At 40.3% G+C, this 23,855-nt stretch overlaps 1 protein-coding gene across 3 annotated transcripts in view; it reads right to left on the bottom strand.

Moving 5' to 3' along the window:
• Positions 1–738: 738 nt before the first annotated feature.
• NLK (nemo like kinase) overlaps positions 739–23,855 on the bottom strand; it is a 136,693-nt gene continuing 113,576 nt past the window's right edge. Inside the window, exons 7-12 of one of the 3 annotated variants that reach the window (XR_013815055.1) lie at positions 21,556–21,657; positions 11,593–11,679; positions 6,591–6,789; positions 5,600–5,693; positions 2,427–2,553; positions 739–1,301 (exon numbers count right to left, since the gene is read on the bottom strand). Coding sequence is in view for 2 of the 3 variants with exons in the window: in XM_079797862.1 (XP_079653988.1) it covers positions 2,499–2,553; positions 5,600–5,693; positions 6,591–6,789; positions 11,593–11,679; positions 21,556–21,657 (537 nt within the window). In the remaining variant the exon portion in view is untranslated. Of the gene's footprint in view, positions 2,554–5,599; positions 5,694–6,590; positions 6,790–11,592; positions 11,680–21,555; positions 21,658–23,855 lie in introns of all 3 variants that reach the window. The other 2 variants (XM_079797862.1, XM_079797863.1) reach the window with 2 other exon arrangements.

Genomic DNA, 23,855 nt, shown 5'->3' with positions numbered 1-23,855 from the left:
CCTGGCTGGTGATCAGGGCCAATCGGGGCCTTCCGGCTGCCAGCCAGGGCCTCCCTTCCCTCTGCGCCGCCCCGATGGTGAGTGTATGTCATGATGAGCAATTGAACTCCTGAGGGGACAATTTGCATATTAAGTTTTTATATATATAGATACTGGAGTTTGATTTCACATGAAAATAGGGTTCCTTGTTTAGAAAAAAAGTTTGAAAACCACTAGATTAGATTCTTAAGGTTTGGAAAGACTTTCAAGTTGTATATGTATATTTATTTATTTTTAAAGTATATTTTTATTGATTTCAGAGAGGATGGGAGGGGGATAGAGAGATAGAAACATCAATGATGAGAGAGAATCATTGATCGGCTGCCTCCTGCACACCCCACACTGGGGATTGAGCCCATAACCTGGGCAAGTGCCCTGATCAGGTATCGAACAGTGACCTCAAAGTATTATACATGCAATTCATAATGCTTTGAAATGAGTCATTGTGCAAGGTTGATGCTCAAACACTGAGCCACACCGGCCAGGCTCAAGTTGTATATATTTAAATCACTATGTCTTTGATATTGGTTAATTTTTTTGGCAAGCTAATGCTTCTGGGAAGGTTTTTTAAAAGCTCATCTAATTTCCTCAAAGATCTAAGTGGAAATATAAGTAGGAAATGTCTCAAAACTTTGCAAATTCAGTAAGCTGTACTGAAGAGAAAACAAAAAAGAGGAACTGAAATAAACAGATGACACATTTTTTTTCAAATGTCACATTTAATGTTTTCACCACTGTACTTCAAATCTACATTGTACAAAGTGACCAGTAAGTGTGCCACGGCAGCTGACCAACCTCTGAGATTGTACCTTTCACACCAGTGTCTTCGTGGGCTCTTTTGATACTAAACACGTTTCTCATTCAAGTGAATTGAAATGCTTCAGTTGGGTTGATTCTCAGGAGCCTCATAAAAAAAAGAAACAAAGATATTGCACCATCTTTGTTTAGTAATTCAATGTTTGTTTCTTTCACAGCAAATAATTACTTCATTGAAGTTAAAACTTCCAAACATAACTTATTAATAGTCTTCAAATTCAGCTCAGATCACTCAAGATGAAAATACTCTGCTAAATACAGATAACTTACAATAACTTTAACAGTTAATTGTCCATAACACACACCAAGGTTTTTTCCTAGACCAATTTTAAGACGATCCATTAATATTCCTTGTACAGGTGAAAAACGATCTTCAGTTTTCTTCTCTTTTTATTTTTAATATAAAAGTTGGAAGGGACATTCAAGTTTCAAGTCTCCACATTGAACTTAAAAAAAAAAAAATAGTCATCATCAGCATGTGGAGGTAAACAAGCCAAGTTGTATAACTCCAGGAGGTAGAGGCCTTCAATTTGTATTCATATATACATATGCACAGAAGAATTCAGTGTTCCAACAGAAAAAAGAATTTGTCAAAAAGTAATAAGTTATTTACTACTGTGACATTTCAAGACTCCCACAGCTTTGCCTAAGGACACAAACACATTTGACATAATTCCCTATGTGCCTTTTTTTTTTTTTTTGTGGCTTTAAATTTCTTTAAAATTTGTTTTTGTCTTTTATTTATTTATTTTTTTATTGTCCAGTGCAGGAAAAGTCTCACAAAATTTCACAGACCTAAAATGTGCAAGCTAGTTCTCTCTCTATACAGCAATGTTGGGATTCTTTTGAAATTAGCCCAGAAATGAATTATTTACAGACATGAAAGATGCATGCTTGGGGGTTCTTTTATGTAAGAAAGAGCAGAAAAACTTCTAATAAAAATAGATTAAATATATATATATATATATTTATACTGGGTAAGGAAAACAGAAGTTTAGTCTCTCCTAGTCACAAACTCATTCTTTCTACCCACAACATTGGATTTTAGACAGCACACATCACCGTCACGGCTCTAATGAGAAGCTAATTATAGGGCTTGATCATTAGGTGGCATGCCCCACCCCCCTCCCCCAGGTGCGGCCACGATCAGCTCACGTGGCTCCATGATTGGTCGCAGGCAAGGTTTCTAGATTTTTTCATTTTAGAAAACCCATAATTTTCAGGAATGGCTCAAATATCAAAATGTATGACTGTCCTGTGTGTGTGTGTATGTGTGTGTGTGTGTGAACAATCCCACTTCATTAAAAAAAAAAAAGAAAAACAAAACAAAAACACAAAACCCCAAACTTCCAAATTTGGTTCAATTCTCTTTTGTTCTGAGGTGAGCCATAACAGCTGCACTAAATTCATAAAACATGTGCAACTCTGGGTAAAATATTTTTCTTCTAAAAGCACAACCACTTTACAAGATTAAAAGTCTAGTAACATTTCTAAATATTATTCATATCATACAAGTAGTGGTTGTTAATTTAAAACTTCATTAGTAAAATTACAGTACAAGCATGATTAACCTCCAGAATTGCAAATCCCAGACTCCAGTGGAAAGCTACATTACATCTTCAGTAGTACATTATCTTCCACCGTCACTCCCACACCAGAGGAGATGGGGGCATCTCAGATGGCTGGGCAACAGTGGAACTAGAAAAAAAAAGGAGACATGGTGAAAACACTTATAGCACCACAAAGGGCAAAGGGCAATTCACTGTTGCCTGTTTTCTTCTCTGCCTTAAAAAAAAACACCAAAACCTGTAAAGTCCAGTTGTGGATTTTGATTTTTTAACTTCTCTAAATTGCATCTGTTCCAAATTGTTTGCTTAAGGATCTGTATGTTTAGTGAGGCAATATGGTACAGTGGCTAATACATGGCCTTGGAAAATGTCATTTACTAGTTGTGTGACACAGAGCAGATTCCTTCATCTTTCCTCTTGGAGAGGAATAATGTGATTTTTTGTTTTGTTTTGTTGTTGTTATTAATCCTCACCCAAGGATTTTCCCCCCATGGATTTAGAGAGAGAGTAGAAGGGAGGGGGAAGAGACACACAGAGAGAAACATCGATGTGAGAGAGACACATCAATTGGTTGCCTCCAGCATGCATCCCAACCTGAGCCAGGGATTGAGCCTGCAACCAAGGTACACACCTTGATTGGAATCAAACCCCGGACCCTTCAGTCTGTGGGCCAAAGCTCTATCCACTGAGCAAAACCAGCTAGGGCAGGGATAATGCTATTGTGATGAATAAATGAGATAATGTATGTAAAGTGCTTTCCACAGTGCCTACTTTATAATATAAAGTAAATGGTAGTTATCTGTATATATAAAAGGGTAATATGCAAAGTGTCCCCTAGGGAGTTCGATCACTCACTATGACGTGTTCTGACCATCAGGGGGTGGCGCGGAATGAAGGAAGGCCCTGGCTGGCAGCCGGAAGGCCCTGAATGGCCCTGATTGCCGGCCAGGCCTAGGGACCCTACCCATGCTCTAATTTCGTGCACTGGGCCTCTAGTTATAAATAATAATGCTTATAATCAATTAGAAAACTAACCTTAAATGGTGCAGAATTATCCATTTGAAAGTAGCCTCTCAAAATATAGTGACCTTTAAGTGGGAACCTGTTTTTTTGTTTTGTTGTTGTTGTTAATCCTCACCTGAGTATTAACATTGATTTTTAGAGAGTGGAAGGGAGGGGAAGAAACAGAGAGAGAGAGAGAGAAACATCGATGAGAGAGAGACACATTGATTGTTGCCTCTGGGACACACCCTGACCTGAATGGAGCCTGCAACTGAGGCACATGCCCTTGACCAGAATCAAACCCGTGACCCTTCAGTCCATGGGCCGATGCTCTAACCACTAAGCAACTGGATAGGGCTTTTTTCTTTTGTTAATCCTCACCTGAGGATATTTTTTCCCATTGATTTTTGGAGGGAGTGAAAGGGAGGGGGAGAGACAGAGAGAGAAACATGGAAGTGAGAGAGACACATCCACTGAAGTGGGGACCTATTTTGAATGAGCCTCATAAGCTTTCTTTATCAAGTATTAACTGAGTAGTAATGGATAATCATTTAGCATTTGTTATCTATTGATTTGTTTTATCAGTTATTTCATATGTCTGTCTAATGTTTCCAACTAGATTATAATCTAGGGATTGTGTGAAACCACTTTGCTTCTCTGGGGCCCAGAATAATGAATAACTTGCACCTGGAAAGGTCACTGACTCTTATGGGAAAAAAAAACACACTAAAACAAAGTAATTTTAAACAACAGAGAAGTAAAAATGCAACTTAATTCTTTCTAACAACATATACATGGAATAATTCTAAACAAAAAAATCTTGACTTTGGTTCAATAAATTAAACCAACTTCAATACCATGTTAAGACCAATTAAAACAGAAATGAGTGGAAGGGAAAGAGAATCAGAGAGAAGAAGGAAAAAGAAGAGGGAGAAAGGCAGGTGGGGAAGAAAGGAGACAGAGTGTGGCCTCTCAGATCCAAACCCCCACCCTTCTTTGTGCTGCTTTGTGATACGGGAGCCAGATGCTGTTCACATTTCTCCTTTGCCACCTGCTTGATGCTAGCCTTTGTCGACAGAGGGCGCTGGAGAGGCACCGCACGGCCATGGCATTAGGAAGCAGCTGCCCTTCCTGGTTCTGGTGTGCCCTTTTATTTTGTTTTATTTATGTATTTTTTTCTTTAACATGAAAGGCCCAGCTTTGGTCTACCTGAACATTCCAGCAAGTTGCTCTGCAACCCGACAGGCCTCTCTGATGGATGAGTTCTGCCCCCACGTTTGGAAAGTTTTTTCACCACCCTCATGGGTGTGTCTCTGTGGCAGCCATATCACCTCCAAATCTTATTAGCCTTGGGTGAAGGGACCTCCTCTAAGGTCTTAATTTCTTCCTTGTTCACTCTTTCCCTGGTTAATGCCTCTTGTTATTTAATTTTATGGGGTGTGGTTTATTTCTCATGACTGGGCCTTGATTGGTACAAGCAGTCAGGGAAAGAGAGACTGAGAAGGCAAGGACAAAGAGAATGAGGCTTCTAGGTTCCAAAGCAGGTTTCTAGCTCTGGACACACCCGCAGTCCATCTATAAAAATAAATGTTCTTGCTGCTCTTATTCCGAAGGTGCTGGGGATGGCAGTGGGAATCCCGGTGATCATGTCTAACTCCAGGACAGTGGCCGCCACACTGTCGCTGCAGGAGATCGCCATGTACATGACCAGGCAGCACAATGGTCATTTGGGGGGAAAACTACCAAAGCAACCACAGTGAATTGGCATCAGTGTGAAAACTAATGCTAACATTTTAATATGCTTTTGACTAAAGCCAAAGTTTATAACAAACTTTCTGTTGGGCCTTTTATTATGTCAGTGGTCGGCAAACTCATTAGTCAACAGAGCCAAATATCAACAGTACAACGATTGAAATCTCTTTTGAGAGCCAAATTTTTAAAACTTAAACTATATAGGTAGGTACATTGTTATTAACTTAATTATGGTACTCCTAAGCTGGCCTTTGCTAAAAACTCAAGGGGCCAAAGAGCCGCATGTGGCTCGCGAGCCACAGTTTGCCGACCACTGATCTATGTTATTGAATCGAAACAAAAACAGAAATATGCTGAATAACAAAAATCACAATGGCCTCCTAATACTAATAAGGAAGTTAGAATTACATCCGCATAGTTACCTAATAAAGCTCTTAAAAGCAGCAGACTGAGGGTTGATGCAGAGAGGCACTCTGTTTCCTTTCTGCTGTTCCAGAATGAACTGGTGAATAATTTCTGTGGAGAAAACAAACACACAGGGCATGCCAATTTGCAGGTCTGGGAGCGGCGGGTTCTCAGCTAACGCTAGCCAGTGTCATAACAGCATTTCCTGCTGGTTTAGTTAAATCAGACACATGTCATCTGTCAGGCAGACTCCAGCAGAACTTCCCTGAAACCAAATGACAGGTGCTGCTAAACACAAGCAAACCCCACAAAGTGCCTTCCTCAGAGTGGACATCCCATCAGTGGGAGAAGTAAAATGGTCTATAAATTTGAGAGTTGACTCCATAGGGTTTGGCAATATGAGTGAACTCTTCTAAATTGCTGGTAATTGCCACCTTATTGAAAATCACTTATAATACCTTGATGGTTAGGTACAGTTTTAGGCTGGTTTCTTTGGGAACGACTCTCTTCTCTAAAATGCCCTACAGCTGACACTCAACTCATTCAGAATTCTGGATATCATAAACCCCAACCCCATCCCAACAGAAGGTGGTGTCAGGAAATATTACGAGTCGACTAGCAGAAATTTCCTTCTCTTGTCATCATCCATAGAATGATCCCTCAGTGGATGTTTATCTTTTTAAAAACTTTGCATGTTATACATCCAAGATGCTCCATTCAATTAATTACACTCAATGAATACATATTAAATATATTGAGTCACACTCATCAAGTAAGTTAGCTTTGAAAACAAGAACAAAATATTTATTCCTCTGCCTGTTCTTCCCCTGGATGTAGTACTAAATGAGCGTTTTTATCACACACATAGCTTTCATGGTACATGCCCTGAATGGAGAGCTGTACGCGAGGCTGTAAAACAAACCTATGAGATCTCAGCTCTTCAGGGCCACGTAATGAAAAACGTTCCTAGTGATCCTGCCAGGCCGAAGGCCAAAAAAAGATACTCACCTTTAACCTGTCGAACAGAACTGAGGTTCTTCTCAAAAGTGTCATCAAATTTGGGGTTGGTGACAGGCTCAAAGTCACTGGTATAAACTCTTCCAGTAGAGGTGGAAAAGCAACATTTACACATACACGTGTGATATCGCAGTCGCCCTTCATCTAGGTAGGGGTGGGCTAAGGCATCCTTAGCGGATATTCTTTTGGACTGAAATCAAATTTAGAGACCAGCACATCAACACTACAGATAAACACGACTGTCCACACAGGATCTTTCTCAAGGCACAGTAACTGCTTATACTTTACGGTACATCCTGTGTAAAGGGATAACTGAAGTCAGAGTGGGTAATGCAGCAGTCGAGGGAGTATGAGTGACTTTCTGCTAAGATCCCAAAGAATTCCTACCTCAAAATAAATGTATGCAGCGCCCAAAATTACAAATATCATGACATTTAAATATGTAATGCTTTGGAGGGGAGAAGTTTAAATTTTATTTTTTTAAATAAATTTTTATTGATTTCAGAGAGGAAGGGAGAGGGAGAGAGAGAGACAGAAACATCAATGATGAGAGAGAATCATCGATCGGCTGCCTCCTGCACGCCCTACACTAGGGACCGAGCCTGCAACCCTGGCATGTGCCCTTGACTGGAATCGAACCTGGGACCCTTTAGTCCACAGGCTGATGCTCTATCCACTGAGTCAAACCAGCTAGGGCAGAAGTTTACATTTTAAAATAGCAGTTATATTTTCTAAACATGTCTCAGCATCTAGAAGAGATGTGATCACGGTGGCAATTTTACAAAGCTGCTGGAAACTTTAATTCTCTTAGAATGCCAAATCAACCTAGGGTATCTGAAGCTGCTGGAGTTGGGCAGTAGGTAACAGCCTGAATGCCATGTTTTACTGTCCAGCTCACTCTGAATATCAGCAGCCTGTTGTTTCCTGACACTTCAGATCAGAATACGTAATATACTAGTTTCAGGTTGATAAACCATACACTTTTAAACTAATTTCTCCATTAAAAAAAAAAAGTCCTTCCTGTGAGCTCAGTGGACATATAAGTACTACTGAGTGAGAGAAAGTGAATTTTAAAGGATTTAAGGACAGGCTCAGGAGCAGAGAATAGAATAAAAACTGACACTCTGCCCTACTTGCAAGATGATCAAGCACTTCACATAACATGACTAAAAAAAAAAAAAGAAAAAGAAAACCATTTTGCACTCCAACCAAACAACAACAACAAAAAACCATAAAAACAAACAAACAAAAAACCCCAGATCATTCTGTTAACTATTTCCCATAAACCCAGATTCCCCAAAAACATTTTAATCTCTGATTTTTTTGCTGTGCTGATGCTAAAGGCATGTCATGCCCCTTCCAGGATACGATCATCGCAAATGAAAGTTGCTGTCTCTCCACCACGAGCAGACAAATGTAGACTTGACAACCTTGGCTTTGGCTTTGCTCCTGTTTCGTACTTGGTGACCCAGCTGAATGGATTCACTGGTACTTTTAGCAAGTAAACTTTTTCTTTTTTGCTAAATAAATCCAGCTATTCCTGGAGGTTGCACTGGAATAAAGGTCTACTGTCAGACCCAGATGGCATGGCTCAGTTGTTGAGCGTTGACCTATGAACCAGGATGTTGCTGGTTTGATTCCCAGTCAGAGCACATGCCCGGGTTTCAGGCTTCATCCCCAGTGTGGAGCGTGCAGGAGGCAGCCGATCCATGATTCCTTCTCATCATTGATGTTTCTCTCTCTCTCTCCCTTCCTCTCCAAAAGCAATAAAAATATATTAACCTTTTGCACTTGGATGTCGAGTGTGACTCAACACGGTTAGCATCGGTAGCAGCTCGTATGTCGAATTGTATTGAATGTATCAATAATTTGAAATATAAAAAAATCCAAATAAATAAGTTTGTATCAAAAGAAACTCCAGTTTTTTATTCTACTGCCGCGCTTTGTAAAATCTGGGGTATTTAAAAAATTAAATCCCGAGTAGAATAAAGGAATCGAGAAAAAAGCAAGCGAGTGCAAAGGGTTAAAAAAAAGAAAGTACTGTCAGAATCAAAAGAAACTAGCTGGCCAGCAATGCACCTTTCCCGAGACAGGGCCCTTCAACCCGTGTCTCTGGCCAGTCTCACATATGGATTGAGCTCTTTGGCTTTTGCTCACTAAATCTGGTTGTTGGCTGAGTCTGTTTCTATTTCTGATTGAAATGAGTGATTATGTCCACACTGGTGACAGCTATGATTGAATCTGGGTTTTAATTTTACCATCTGACCATTAAGTCATTTCTGTCAGGTGGCAGATGTTAGAAATTGGGTTCCTATGAGCTGCCACCAGTAGCTGGAATCTGGCTTCCCTATTGGTCTTTGTTTTTTTTAAAAAATAGGTTTTTATTGATTTTAGAGAGAGAAGAAGGGAGACGGAGAGAAACATTGATGTGAGAGAGAAACATTGATCGATTGCTTTCTGTACATGCCTCAATTGGGGACTGTACCCACAACCTGGGTGTGTGTCCTGACCGGGAATGAAACCCAAGACCACTGGGTGCATAGGACGACGCTCCAACCGAGCCACACCGGCCAGGGCTCCTTTTTTCTTATATTTGCCTAAAGGCTCCTGCTAAAACTAAAGATCAGGAATGGAGTATTCCTTAAGAAATATCACAAGGACCTCAGTAAAGGATGCTATCAGATGGTACGCTGACCACTGCCTTCATGGGTGTAACTGATATCATCCCCACAGACACCACTGCTGAGACTGAAGCAGGTAACTGAGCCAGGACTTCCAGGAATGTTTCAGTCCAGGAGCAGACACATGGCAACAGACTGCTTAGCCGAATATCAGCAATAAGTAATTAATTACTGTAACTAAATAGGCTAAATAAACTGACTTAATTATGGTTAGTGTTCTATTTTTAATGGATATTTAAAAAAACCTCACTTCTTTCTTTTTAATGTATGGACAAACCTAAATTTAACAGGTTAAAAACAGAATAAAACATTCTTTAAAAATGATATCTACTTTTAATGTCAATTATAAATTAATAAAGCATCAGGCCAATTTAAAAATAAGAATTCTATAAAAAACAACAACAACGCATTTATTGGTTGGACTTGTTCTACAAGACAATGATAAAAAATAGTTAAATATTATGCAGTGATCCTTAACTAAATTCCTTTATTTTTTAATGACCATGTAGTTATTTACTTAGGTTCAATAAGAATCTGTTCTCTTGACCAGATAAATCTTACTTCCCTCTTATAGATAAAGATAATTAATTGTAAATATGGTATCAAAAGTTTCATTTACTGCCGTAGATGGTTTGGCTCAGTGGATAAAGTGTTGGCCTATGGACTTAAGGGTTCCAGGTTCGATTCCAGGAAGGGCACATGCCCAAATTGCGGGCTCAATCCCAAGTAGGTAGGGGCTGTGCAGGAGGCAGCTGATAATGATTCTCTCATCATTGATGCTTCTATCTCTCTCTCACTCTCCCTTTCTGAAATCAATAAAAATATATATTTTAAAAAGTTTCATTTATTTAGGTGTGACAATCCCACTATTGAGGAATAAGGACTACCTTTCACATAGAACTGATGTCTAATAGGCCTCCCAGGATAATATGTGTGGTATCTGCTTTATAGCTTAGGACCCTCCAGCCTTAAGGTTGTAAAGTCTGAGTTTAAGCAGGTCAGGAGCCTTAATAAACATGGGCTCTCTGAGAAAGAGGATACCTTACAGTCATAAGTACTGCAGGCAAAACCTAGTACAGGTGAATCACATGGTTTTTGGTTACTAATCTAAATAGAACTAATAAAGAACACAAGATATTTCTGACACATATAAGGAAATTTTAACCTCGGGGTCTTTATAATCTTCGAAGGGCAGACAGAAATTACCTCTGAAGCTAGAAGTTTATGTGGCTCTAGTTTTGTTAACCATACAAAGGATCTTTATGTATTAATCAACATCTTCTGTTAGCTATATAGATAGACTTGCCAAATAAAACAAAATACCAAACTAATGACACTAAATCACTAGCTCACTGAGCAAGTTATGTGGTTGGAACGGTCCTTAATGGCAGAAACTTGACCACAAGGAGGGACTGTGGAATTGAGAATGGCCACTTTGTCCTGCTTCTGTATTACTAAGCACCTCACAAAGTGACAAACAAACAAAAGGAAAACAAACAAACAACAAACAAATAAAAATCCACTATGCACCCTGAGATGTAACAAAAATAACTTGGTCACCGGTTGGTTCTGGTCCCCAAATAATGAAACCTTGACTGTTTCTCACAAACCTGGACTCTAACAAAACATTTTTATCCCTAATCTTTGTTATGCTGATGTCAAGATAGTTCTGACCTCTGTGGATTTGGTCTTCATGTGAGACAGCTGCTGTTTTCTCATCACAAACAGACCATGTAAACGTAGTAACTGTTAATTTTGTGGGCATTTCTCCCCCTTTAAATATCTGCTTTTTTTTTTTTATTTGGTGACTTTCTTGTACTCTTAGAAAGTAAAATTTCCTTTTCTAAATGCTTCCATTTTTGAGTCTTCTTTGACAACAGTTATTGGTATAGATATGAATAATAAATATTCTTTGGGTGAATGAATAAATGAGCTAAATTTTGTTCCAAAAGAGTCAAGTCCAAAAATGGCATTTGGAAAAGCTACCATCCCAACAACTCTTTATGCAATAAAATGGACAAATTTTTTCAAACAATGTTAAAATATTTTTCCTCCTGATTTAAGTTGGTGCCAAACTCCTTTTACAAATAGAGATAAATAAAGCTGGTACAGTTCTTCATCTCTCTTCCCCCTCAGCTCTTAGGTGTTAATAATCAAACTTCTGTATGATGAGTGAGCATGATACACGTGAAACTGGGGACTGAAGTTTATCTTTTGCAAAGTCATTATTTACACTGTCCAGCTCTTGATGTTTTTCTTAGAACACATGTATTTTTAATTCATTACGAAGTATAAAAACAAAGACTACTTACTGGATCAAAGACCAACATCCTGCAAAGGAGATGAACAGCTTCATGTGTAGCCTGACTAGACAGGGTATAAAGTACAGGAAGAGATGGCTGTGAAAAAATAAAGAATTCAAATATGTAAAGAAGTGTAAGTAGATATGCAGTATAGCTAATTTATGGCAAGGTAAGTACCCAGCTCAAAAAATGTATGCACATAAGTAACAACTCAAAGAGAAGGAGTACTCCCCCGTAACCAGTCTTCAAAAACAACTGTCATTGACTCCCAGTAGCATATTTTATATTGCATGATTACCCATTGGAGGTTAGAGCACAAAGGAGCCTAGGAAAATGAAAGCAAACCTTGTAACTATGGAGCTCCTGTTAGCCTTATACAGCTAATGCTTTAGTATTAGCCTTATACTGTAAATGCTTTAGTATTAGCCTTATACTGTAAATGCTTTAGCAGGAAGAGAAGACCAAACATGCCTAGGAGTGAGATAAAAAGGATTTAATACCTTGGCCACATGCAAACTTAAGCATGTAAACTGTGCAAAAAGTAAGCTTGTGAACTATGTCTTATGGCAACATTACCATAAAGCTGCTAAAACACTAGTCCTAAAGGAGATGTGAAAAAGAATTTTCTCAGAAAGTGCGCCATTGTTTGCACTGGGTCCACCTATTTTGCCTTTACCACCTGATTTCTCATTCAATAATTGTCTTTTGTAAGTGGCATGCATGTCCAGATGCCAAGATCTAACATTCTTGCATTGATGCAAGGAGCTGGCTTTTAGGACCTGAAAAGCCACAGAGCTTATAAAGCTTCTATTTCACAGCTTGGAGAGTTGGGGACAGAGCATCACTGCTCTTTCTGTCACACAAATAACATTAAAAGGTCTCGTCGGATCTCAATCACAGCCTCAGAGTCTTGTTACAAGATTTACATGTCTATCTCCTTCCAACAAAGCCACACAGGAAAATCCAACAAGAACAAGACATCCTGGAACCATCAGGAGGTAATTATTCAACTTACAGAAGTTTTCTTCAGGATCAAGGAGTCATAGCAATAAGGTGAGATGGGGGTTCTAGTTCACTAACAAATTAGATAAATCAACATGTCTGAATCTCAGTATTCTTAAGTATTAAATGAGAAGGTTGGACAAAATGATCTCTTCAGTTTACTTTAGTGTGAGACTTGACAGGACTACCACAGATAAAAAGTATTAGGTACACAGAACACATAGATAGTTGATATTCACATATTTCCAGACCAATTTATTGTCCCTTGGTGCATTTACATGCTTGTAGGTAGAGAAGTATTGTTAAAAATTATGTAGGTCTATGTAGCTCTGAAATTATTTGTATTAGTCAAGATAAGGGGGGTAGTGTAGAGAGTGTTAAAGAAGAGTTTTAACTTACAACTTAATTTATATGTATTTTTCTCTAATAATTTTTTTGTGTGTGAAATTAAGTTATTTGATATTCTTAAAATATTTGGATTCTTGGTTTGACTGTGAATAGCTGTCCTGTTCTTCACTGGCTCTGCAAGTTGGCAGCCAAATTCCAGCCAATTCTTACTGACTCTGATATCTCACCATAAGCAACTCTTTCCTTTCCACTCCTCAAATGAATCTATACCTCATGCTATTTTTGTGGAGGAGGTATGTTATAGCCCAGGGAAGGGAATAGTGGGTTTTAATTCTAACTCTGCTATCACTAGACGTGGGTAAGTCACTGGACCTTGGCTTTCTCATTTATTAGACTGCACCAGCACAGACCTGCCTACCTACTGACATCATTGCTAATCATCTAACCTTCACCAAATCCCAGGTCCCGGGCTAGGTGTTAGGGCAACCAAGATGAGTAACATCTCTCTGGTGGACAAGGAAAACATAACCAAGTAGGTCCAGAAGCCACTGACTGGAGGATAGAGAAGAAATTAGAAGGCAAAATTTGTAAGACTTGAGGTTGCCTGGATATGAGACGTGGAGTTTATGAACAGTCAATGAGAAGATGTTAAGGTTACCTAAAATTTAAACAACCCTCACACCCCAAACTGTATCTTTCTTCCCAAAAGTACATCCCAACAAATACACTAAAAATAAGGCTACGTTTAATTTCAGCCTAGAACAGTCATATTATATGCCTTCTCCTTTTCTGGGTTTATACTCATGTTGAAAAGAGGCATAGAGCCCGGCCAGCGTGGCTCAGTGGTTGAGTGTTGACCTATGAACCAGGAGGTCATGGTTCGATTCCCGGCCAGGTCACATGCCTAGGTTGTGGGCTCGATCCCCAGTGTGTGGCATGCAGGAGGCAGCCGATCAATGGTTCTCTCTCATCATTGATGTTTCTTTCTCTCTCTCTCTCCCCCTTCCTTTCTGAAGTCAATAAAATACATTAAAAAAAAAAAAAAAAGACAGATCCACTCTGATCACTAAAAAAAGAGGCACAGAGAGAAAGAACAGTCACTTCAGTCATCCCAATACTTCTCCAGTAAGAAAAACACTAATAATTTAGCTCTTAGCACTGGCTCCACAGGAAAAATATAATGTTAGAGGTGCTGCATTTCTTTTCTTAAAAAATATGTTTTTATTGATTTTTAGAGAGAGAGAGGAAGGCAGGAGGAAAGAGAGAGAAAAACGTCAATATAAGAGAGAAACATTGATCAGTTGCCTTCTTTATGCATCCCAATCAGGGATTGAACCTGCAACCTGGGCGTGTGCCCTGACCAGGAATCGAACCAGTAACCTTGCTCAACCAATTGAGCCACACCAGCAGGTTGAGATGCTGCATTTCTAATTCAATTTTTCTCCCTCCAATTCACCAGCCATTATGGTTGAAACCAATTTGGCCCATGTTATAGAACCAGACAAATTTATATTTTTCATCAAGTACTGGAATTACTTGAATAAGAGAAAAAATAGAATGCTTAAAAATATGCCCTACTTATCTCATTGGGAAAAAAGTTTCTGCTAATTTCCCTAACATTTACACTTATTACTTTCCTCCCCTTTTAAAATATACCAGTCCATTTTCTGTTTATTTTGCAAGTTTATAAGTCACTTAGCAATGCAGGAGTGAGTGGGTGCCAGCGAGTGGGGACAGGAAGGGTTATAAAAAGTGCTCTATTAATGACTGTGATTAATTGTCTGTGAAATGAAGCAAGGATGAGCTTCTGGAACTGGGTGAGAGGCCCTAAATGGATAAACGTCATCATAAGCCAACTGCAGAGTGCTGGTCCCTGGAGTCAAGTCAGTGCGGCTGTGTGAACCCTGTTAGATGTTCCTGTTAGTTTTCACCTGGTGGCAAAGAAGCTGTTATCGTCAGTCAGCAACGTTAACTGAGGATGCACAATGCGCAGTGCATGGCAGTAAGCACTTTGGAGTTACATAGACGAAACTCCCACCTGAAAAATAGTAAGTTTGAACTGAATGAACTCTCTAACATACTCTGATTCTAGCAAATGTAAGATAAGATAGGATCATTTTAACTTCAGTGAAAATATATCTACTTCTGACACAATTAGCTGGGAACAATCTGAGGAAAAATGAAAACCTTATTAGAGATGAACAAAAGGACTAAATTAGACTTTTCAATTCTACCCAAAGGTCAATGCCTCAACAACTATCTACCTTAATAGATACTGATGTAGGCCGTGGCAGCTAAGGTTCTCTTCATCAAAGATTCTGAGTTGTAGAAAAGTGACAATAAATAAAAAAACACTGTACAGCCCTAACTGGTCTAGCTCAGTGGTTAGAGCGTCGGCTTGCGGACTAAAGGGTCCTGGGTTCAGTTCCGGTCAAGGGCACATACTTCAGTTCCAGGCTCAATCCCAGTAGGGGGCGTGCATGAGGCAGCCAATCAATGATTCTCTCATCATTGATGTTTTTATCTCCCTCTCTGAAATTAATAAAAAATAAAAAATGTATTCAAAAAACAAAACACACAACACTGTGCAGTGTTTTTGTCTACTCAGCATTCCCTGACCTTTAGGGAACCATTCTCTTCTCACTCTCAAGTGGTTTGGCTGGCCTGGATTTCAATCTCCCAACTCCAAGGATGGCACGTGACCCAGGCCTGGACAATCAAATGACATATTTCCCCGAGCATCATGACTGGCTCCAGGATGGGCACATGGTCTAAAAAATAAAAAATGTAAGGGACTTGGAATGGCTAATCCAACACATACCCCAATCCTCTTCTCCCTTATTTACCTTCATTATATGAGATAGAAAATTCTCATTTTTTAAGCCTGTCTTGCATCTGGGAAGGCACATATCACACAGCTCTGGAAAATGACATATAAGCAAAAGTTTGTTAGGCAGGCTTCTTGGAAAACTTTGCTTTCCTGACAAAAGGGACAGAGACTGCTAGTGCTCCCTCTTTCCTCTTTTTACTTGCTTTGAAAGTGGATATGATTTCTGGATAAGCTACAGTTATTTTGTGACCCTGAGGCGACAAGTGAGACAGTATGAAGTCAACATTCTAAAGATGGCAGAGGAGAAAGAAAGAAAAAAAACTAGATCCTTGATGACATAATTGAGCTGCTGTATCAGTTCTAGACTGCCTACCTTTGGACTTGATGAGGAAAAAAATGAACTATTTCTCTGAACCACTGTAAACAAGATTTTCTATTACTTATAACCAAACAATTCCTAACTAAATCAGAGAATTTCCAAATATTATTTCTGGATCTATTTGGGAAAGCTCTTTCCCAAATGACTGATATGCTAGTAGAACATAGGCCAGGACTACTGGGTCCGTTTTTACAAACACATGAGGGAAAGATTGTCTGAAAATGAAGCCAACACACAGAAAAACAGGGAAGAGAAGAGAGTCAGATTCCTGGTATGGAACATCACTTGACTACCTGAATCCAGCAGGGCCTGAAGTCAGCTGTAGCTCAAGACTTTTCAGTTACATGAGCCAGTAAGTTCCTTTTATTGCTTAAGCCAGTTTTAACTGAGTTTCACTAGAAAGAGTCCTGATTGTTACACAACATGGAAATATACATATTAATCAACCAACACAAGAAAATGAATTTGAGGCAGTAATTTGTGACTTTAAAAAAAAATTAGGCCCTGACAGGTTTGGCTCAGTGGATAGAGTGTCGGCCTGTGGACTCAGGGGTCCCAGGTTCGATTCCGGTCAAGGGCATGTACCTTGGTTGTGGGCACATCCCCAGGAGGGGGTGTGCAGGAGGCAGCTGATCGATGTTTCTAACTTTCTCTCCCTCTCCCTTCCTCTCTGTAAAAAAATCAATAAAAAATATATATTAAAAAAAAAATTAGGTTCTCCTGTATATCTATATTTTTCAAAAAGTCCCAACGAATAATAGTACATATTTCTGTATGTACAAATATATGTAAATAAATGCATAGAAAAATATGTCTGGAAAGTTATTTTCAAATTAATCCAGAGGAGACTGGGATGGTGTGGAGGGTAGCTAAGGATGACTAACTCTCTGTAAAATTTTTATTTTACATGTACTCACATATTACTTGCATATAAACAAGTTGAGATTTTAAAAGAATCTGCTGTGAAGGTATGCTAGTATGTGCCAGGCAGTGACTGGCTAAGAACATAGGTTTTAAAATTAGAGAAATCTATTTTTGAGATTTGGTTTATGAACTTAAGCATATTATTTAACCTCTATAATCCTCCATTTCCATCTGCAAAAAGGAATAATAAATGGCACATTATAGTGTTGTGAGTATTTAAGGTATTAATTAAGGTGAACATCTTTGCATTCCTGGGATAAACTCCACATGATCATATATATATATATATATATATATATATATATATATATATATATATAAATAAAATCACAAGCTATATACTAGCGTTCCCATTGCAGGAAAAATCCTGCAATAGGGTTTCCTTCTGCACTCTACCCTGCCCGCCTTCTCCGCCAGCCCGCCTGCTTTTCCCTTCTCCCCCGGCCCTGCCTCTACTCCTCCCTTCTCCTCCCCCCCCCCCCCCGCTTGCTTGCTTCTCCGCAGCTTTGCTCCCTTCTGCAGCTCTTGGCTTCTTTCTACGCTGTCTTGATATGCAAATTAGCCGCCATCTTGGTTGGGTAATTTGCATACTCGTCCTGATTGGTTGGTGGGCATGGCTTGGCTGGTGGGCGTGGCTTGGGCGTAGCGAAGGTGCGGTCAATTTGCATATTTGTCTATTATTAGGTAGGATATATATATAAATATAAATAAATAATCACAAGCTATATCTACTATTTTAGAGTGACAACTTTAATTTTTAATATGTATTAACCTTTTGCACTCGGATGTCGAGTGTGACTCGACACGGTTAGCATTAGAATAAAGGAATCGAGAAAAAGCAAGCGAGTGCAAAGGGTTAAGTTCTTAGAATGCCAGACACTATTATTTTTATTTATTTACTAGAGGACCGGTGCATGAAATTCGTGCATGGGGGGTGGGATGGGGAAGGTGTGTGTGTGTGTCCCTCAGCCCAGCCTGCACCGTATCCAATCTGGGACCCCTCGAGGGATGCCGGACTGCCTGTGCAGGGGAGGGCAGTTTGGAGGGTCCAAGCCTGCCACCGGGATCGGGCCTAAATGGGGAATCGGACATCCCTCTCACAATCCAGGACTGCTGGCTCCCAACCGATCGCCTGCCTGCCTGCCTGACTGCCCCTAACTGCTTCTGCCTGCCAGCCTGATCACCCCCTAACCACTCCTCTGCCAGCCTGATCGATGCCTAACTGCTCCCCTGCCGGCCCGATTGCCCCTAACTTCCCTCCCCTGCTGGCCTGGTCACCCCTAACTGTCCTCCCCTGCAGGCCTGGTCCCCCCCAACTGCTCTCCTCTGCTGGCCCAGTCACCCCTAACTGCCCTTCCCTGCAGGCCTGATTGCCCCCAACTGTCCTCCCTTGCAGGCCTGGTCCTTCCAAACTGCCCTCCCCTGCAGGCCTGATTGCCCCCAACTGTCCTCCCTTGCAGGCCTGGTCCCTCCCAACTGTCCTCCCCTGCAGGCCTGGTCTCCCCCAACTGCCCTCCTCTGCTGGCCCAGTCACCCCTAACTGCCCTCCCCTGCTGGCCTGGTCGTCTCTTACTGCTCTTCTCTGCTGGCCTGGTTGCCCCCAACTGCCCTCCCCTGCTGGCCCGGTCACCCCTAACTGCCCTCCCCTGCAGGCCCGGCCACCCTTAACTGCCCTCCCCTGCAGGCCTGATTGCCCCACAACTGCCCTCCCTTGTAGGCCTGGTCCCTCCCAACTGCCCTCCTCTGCTGGCCATCTTGTGGTGGCCATCTTGTGTTGGAGTGATGGTCAATTTGCATATCACCCTTTTATTAGATAGGATTTATTTATTTAAAATATATTTTATTGATTTTTTTACAGAGAGGAAGGGAGAGAGATAGAGAGTTAGAAACATCGATGAGAGAGAAACATCGATCAGCTGCCTCCTGCACAACCCCTACTGGGGATGTGCCCACAACCAAGTTACATGCCCTTGACCGGAATATAACCTGGGATCCTTCAGTCCGTAAGCCGACGCTCTAACCACTGAGCCAAACCGGTTAGGGCAGCATATCTAACTTTTGAGCAGAAATGGTCTCCTAATTAGTTTTTACCCCACCAGTCTTCACTTCTAAATGAAAATATTTTCATCTCAAGACTAGCCAGAGCCATCCCCAACTTTTACCATGGTGCTCTCTTAAGGCCATCACTAAACTTAGTGATAAGCAAAATGTCAAACTCTAAGAGGCATTACTGTTACAAAGCCAAATCATGTAAAAATGTATAAGAAAGAATTTTGCTAAATATCTTAAACTATTTAACGAGTTAAGTTACATTTTCCTTTCTTCCACCCTTTGTTTTAGATAATGACATTTACTATGTTTTATTTAATTTAAAGTTCCAGGTTTTTATAACTAACAGATTTTTAAAATCAGTAATACAAAAAGAACTCATTTGTCAGGAATTCTCAAAGGAGTGCAAAGTGACTTTTGGTGCATTTTCGAGCTGTTGCAGGTAGCAGGCAGGAAATTCCTTAGGAAATCTGGCTCTCTTGGTTGCTGTTTAGTAACTCTTTGACACACAGGATGAATTAACTGGCAACCACTAGCAATAGTTAAAATCTGACTGAAAGAGGTCAGTAAAACAGGAAAATTATTTTGCTATTTCCAAGGACACATTTACCATGAGGTATTGATAAAATAGTTTAATATTCCTGATACTGGCCAATATATAAAACATAATAGATCTTTTTAGTTCCTTCTATTAACATGGACCCTTCCTGTAGGTTAAGACTTACTGTTCTCTTCTAAAGAAATTAGGGCCTCAAATTATGTCATAGTTTATTTAGAGAGTTACAGAGGTAGTAGAAGTGAGCCAGCTGGGCTGTGTAGGCTCAGAAAACAGGCTTCAGAGGCAAAAGAAGGGCACTTGGAGCTTAGGAGAGGGAGAGGGAAAGGTAATGCACCTGGGGGAAGGAACATGGGAGGGGGAAGGAGCAGGTGTGCTCTTGTGCTCCCAGAGGGACAGGTGAGGGAGAACGCACCAGGCAGGGGCTATATAAAATACCAGCATCTACAACCCTATTTACTGGTTCGGGCTGGTTTTAGGATGTTTTACTCATTGCCTTTGTGCCTGTGCATCTGCTTGTGTCTTAGTGGCAAGAGTGCAATAGAAACAGCTTCACATTCACAGCTGCATTAAGAGATACTAGGTATTTTGGTTCAGTATTTGGAAAGCACATCCTGATATATATGTATTAGGTCAGTGGTCAGCAAACTTATTAGTCAACAGAGCCAAATATCAACAGTACAACAAATGAAATTTGAGAGCCAAATTTTTTAAACTTAAACTTCTTCTAACGCCACTTCTTCAAAATAGACTCGCCCAGGCCGTGGTATTTTGTGGAAGAGCCACACTCAAGTTGCCAAAGAGTGGCATGTGGCTCGTGAGCCGCAGTTTGCTGACCACGGTATTAGGTTATGGCCGTGGTCGGCAAACTGCGGCTCGTGAGCCACATGCGGCTCTTTGGCAACTTGAGTGTGGCTCTTCCACAAAATACCACGGCCTGGGCGAGTCTATTTTGAAGAAGTGGCGTTAGAAGAAGTTTAAGTTTAAAAAATTTGGCTCTCAAAAGAAATTTCAATCGTTGTACTGTTGATATTTGGCTCTGTTGACTAATGAGTTTGCCGACCACTGGGTTATGGCACTGAGGTTAAAGCTCCACCCCCAGTAACTTTTACCAGACACATCAAAAAACCAAAACACAAAAATACCAGGGGTCATTTATTAGCAAGGGCACTACAAAAATATTTTCTTTCTCCTACAGCATTAGGAATTACTGTATTTTATTGGATCTAACATTTTCTTACTTACAAATGACATACAGGATAAATAAAACTTACAAGTGATATGGTGGTTTTTTAAAAAAATGATTTTAGAGAGAGAGAAAGGGAGAGGAGGAGAGAGAAAAATTTATGTGAGTGGAACACTGATCAGCTGCCTCCTGCATGCCCCCTACTGGAGATCTAGCCCGAAACCTGGGCATGTGCCCTGACCTGTAATCGAACCACCAACCTTTCGGTGCATGGGATGACACCTAACCAACTGAGCCACATCAGGCAGGGCTACACGTAATGTTTTTGTTTAAAAATTCTCACTTCAGCCCTGACTGGTTTGGCTCAGTGGCTAGAGAATATCAACCTGTGGACCGATATTCTCTAGCCACTGATTTTGATTCCCAGCCAAGGGCACATACCTTGGTTACAGGTTCGGTTCCTCCCTGGCCCTTCTTGGGGCACATGTGGGAGGCAACCTATTGATGTCAATGTTTCTCTCTCTTGCTCTCTCCCCCTCCTCTCCCTCCTGACCACTCTCTCTAAAAAAAATCTATGGAAAAAAATATCCTCGGGTGAGGATTAAAGAAAAGAAAATCTAACTTCATTGTTCTGTTGGAAGGAAAATCCTGCCCAAAGAGAGGGTTACCAAATACAGATTCCTTTCTTCTCCTTTTACCTGTTTATGAGGACCCCTGAGTATGTGTGCCTTAGCGCCTTCACAAGCCGTCCTCATTGCTTCCAGTGATGGTGTGCCCAAGAGATCCGTGATCAAATCCAACTACAAGGAAACATGAAATACATGGGAAGTAAGCTCATGAAAACAACTTTTTATTAGTGATGAGGAAGAAATTTGGCAAACATAGCCTTCTGCGGCTGTAGTCATTTAGGAGTCTGCTTCTACCCCTGTGTCTTGATACCACAGCAGCTATGATCCTTGCACAGATGAACTGCTCTTTGGCTGATGGCTAATAACTATTATTTTCAAACGTTAATGAATAGATTCTGATGCTTCACATGGACTCAGGCTCATCAAGGAGCTAATCCACAGATCAGGCAGCTGAGATTTAGTAAATACTTAGAACATTCACACCTGAAATTAAAGCTAAGCCATCAATGTTTGAGCCAGCTATGCACCCCTTTATATTCTCATTATGCTAGAAATCTCTTACACTGACAGGAAACTGTGGTACTTAGAATCTAACTATGACGTCGAATAAGGCCTCATTTAGTTAACTGGGCACAATAAAAGAGACCAATAAAAACAGTCTTCTCACAAACAAGCCTTTGTATGTACCAAAGCACCTTCACAATTTTCTGTAGTGCTACAACTGTTCTAATCTCACAGCCTAATTAGCAATAACATTTCATTCGAATTCCTTCAAAATGGAAAATTCTTCCCTAGAGAATACTTCTTTTCCTGGTGCCGGAGTTGCCAAATATAAAGCACCATTTCCTTCTGCACTTACCTGACCTGTGGGATACCGTCAGTATTACTGCCCTCCAGGATAACGGAGGTATCTATGTACACAAGTAAAGATCTCTATGCAAAGCTCTTTGGGAAAAGTATGTTGGTGGTACTTTTGGACCTCTGACAACTACCCTTAAAGGCAGAAAGAAATGACTGGCTCGTGAAAACAAATGGATCCATTTAGGAAATTGTCTAAAGTGGGTCAGATCCATGGATGAGAAACATTTTTCTGAAGTCTGCTGGTATTATAAAACCTAGGCTATTTATTTCTCAAAAAATGCTACAGAAAATAACTACTTCCATTTAGAAATTAGACTCTTTTCCCCACTTTAGACCTTGATATTTCACTCAAAAATACAATGATGATAGATAGATGCGAGTTCTCCTTCAGTGGCTATGTCACACTGGCAAACTCAAGACCTATGTATTTCTCTAGAAAATGAGATAATCTGCATCCCATCCCAGTTGCTTCAAACTTTCCTTTAAATATTCTTTTCAGAAGCAGCCCATGACCTGGCAAGATCCTTGTTTATCATATTACTTAAGCTTTTCTGTATGGCAGCTCCTCATGTCCAAATATAATGTTAGTCTTTCGGAGAAGTCTATTAAACTCTACTTTCCAAAAATATTGAATGGATACTGTCAATAGTACCCAACATTAAATTATATGTAAGTTTTTTGTTACTAGGATCAATTTTTAAGATGTAAACCTTAAAAAATTGACTTTGAATATGTAGCAGAGAAATAAATTTAAATGTTAATCATAGCATATGTAGTTTCTAATGTATCAGTTAACAACTCTTTGTAGAAAGAGAATTAAAAAAAAAGATTCCATTTTTGGTCAAGTAGATGAATTATTTATAAAGATACACAGTAGTCAGGGTGATCAATCAAATTTTAACACACCCTTGCTCAAAACCTTCACATCGTTTCCCATCACACTTTGCACAGAATAAAAATCCAAAGCCTCATCAGGTTGTCACGGCCAGGCTCCTTCTCTCTCTGACCTCAGCTCCTACGTGCTCTTCCTTGAGCATGCCCCCGACATGCCACACCTGCTCCTGCCTCAGAAGCTTTATTATGCTGGTGTCCCTTTTCCTGGAACACTCTTTCCCAGGACCGTGCTCTCCCATTTCACTTGGGTCACTCCTCAATGTTATTCCCTCAGAGAATTCTTTAGTGCTGCTCTGCTCCATCGGCATTTTCTATCTCAACCTGGTTTAATTTTTCTTTTTTTGGGGTCAATCCTCACCTGAGGATATTTTTCCATTGATCTTTTAGAGTGTAGGAGAGAGGGAAAGACAGAAAGAAACATGGATGTGAGAGAAACACATTGATTGGGTGCCTCCTGCACACACCCCGACCAGGGCCAGGGCCGAGGAGGAGCCTGCAACCAAGGTATGTGCCCTTGACCAGAATCGAACCTGCGACCCTTTGGTCTGCCAGCCAATGCTCTATCCACTGAGCCAAACTGGCTAGGGCTGGTTTAATTTTTCTTCATAGAATTT

This window comes from Cnephaeus nilssonii (genome assembly GCF_951640355.1).
Source record: "Cnephaeus nilssonii genome assembly, chromosome: 19".
Classification (NCBI taxonomy): domain Eukaryota; kingdom Metazoa; phylum Chordata; class Mammalia; order Chiroptera; family Vespertilionidae; genus Cnephaeus; species Cnephaeus nilssonii.
This window is presented reverse-complemented; position numbering and strand designations above follow the sequence as displayed.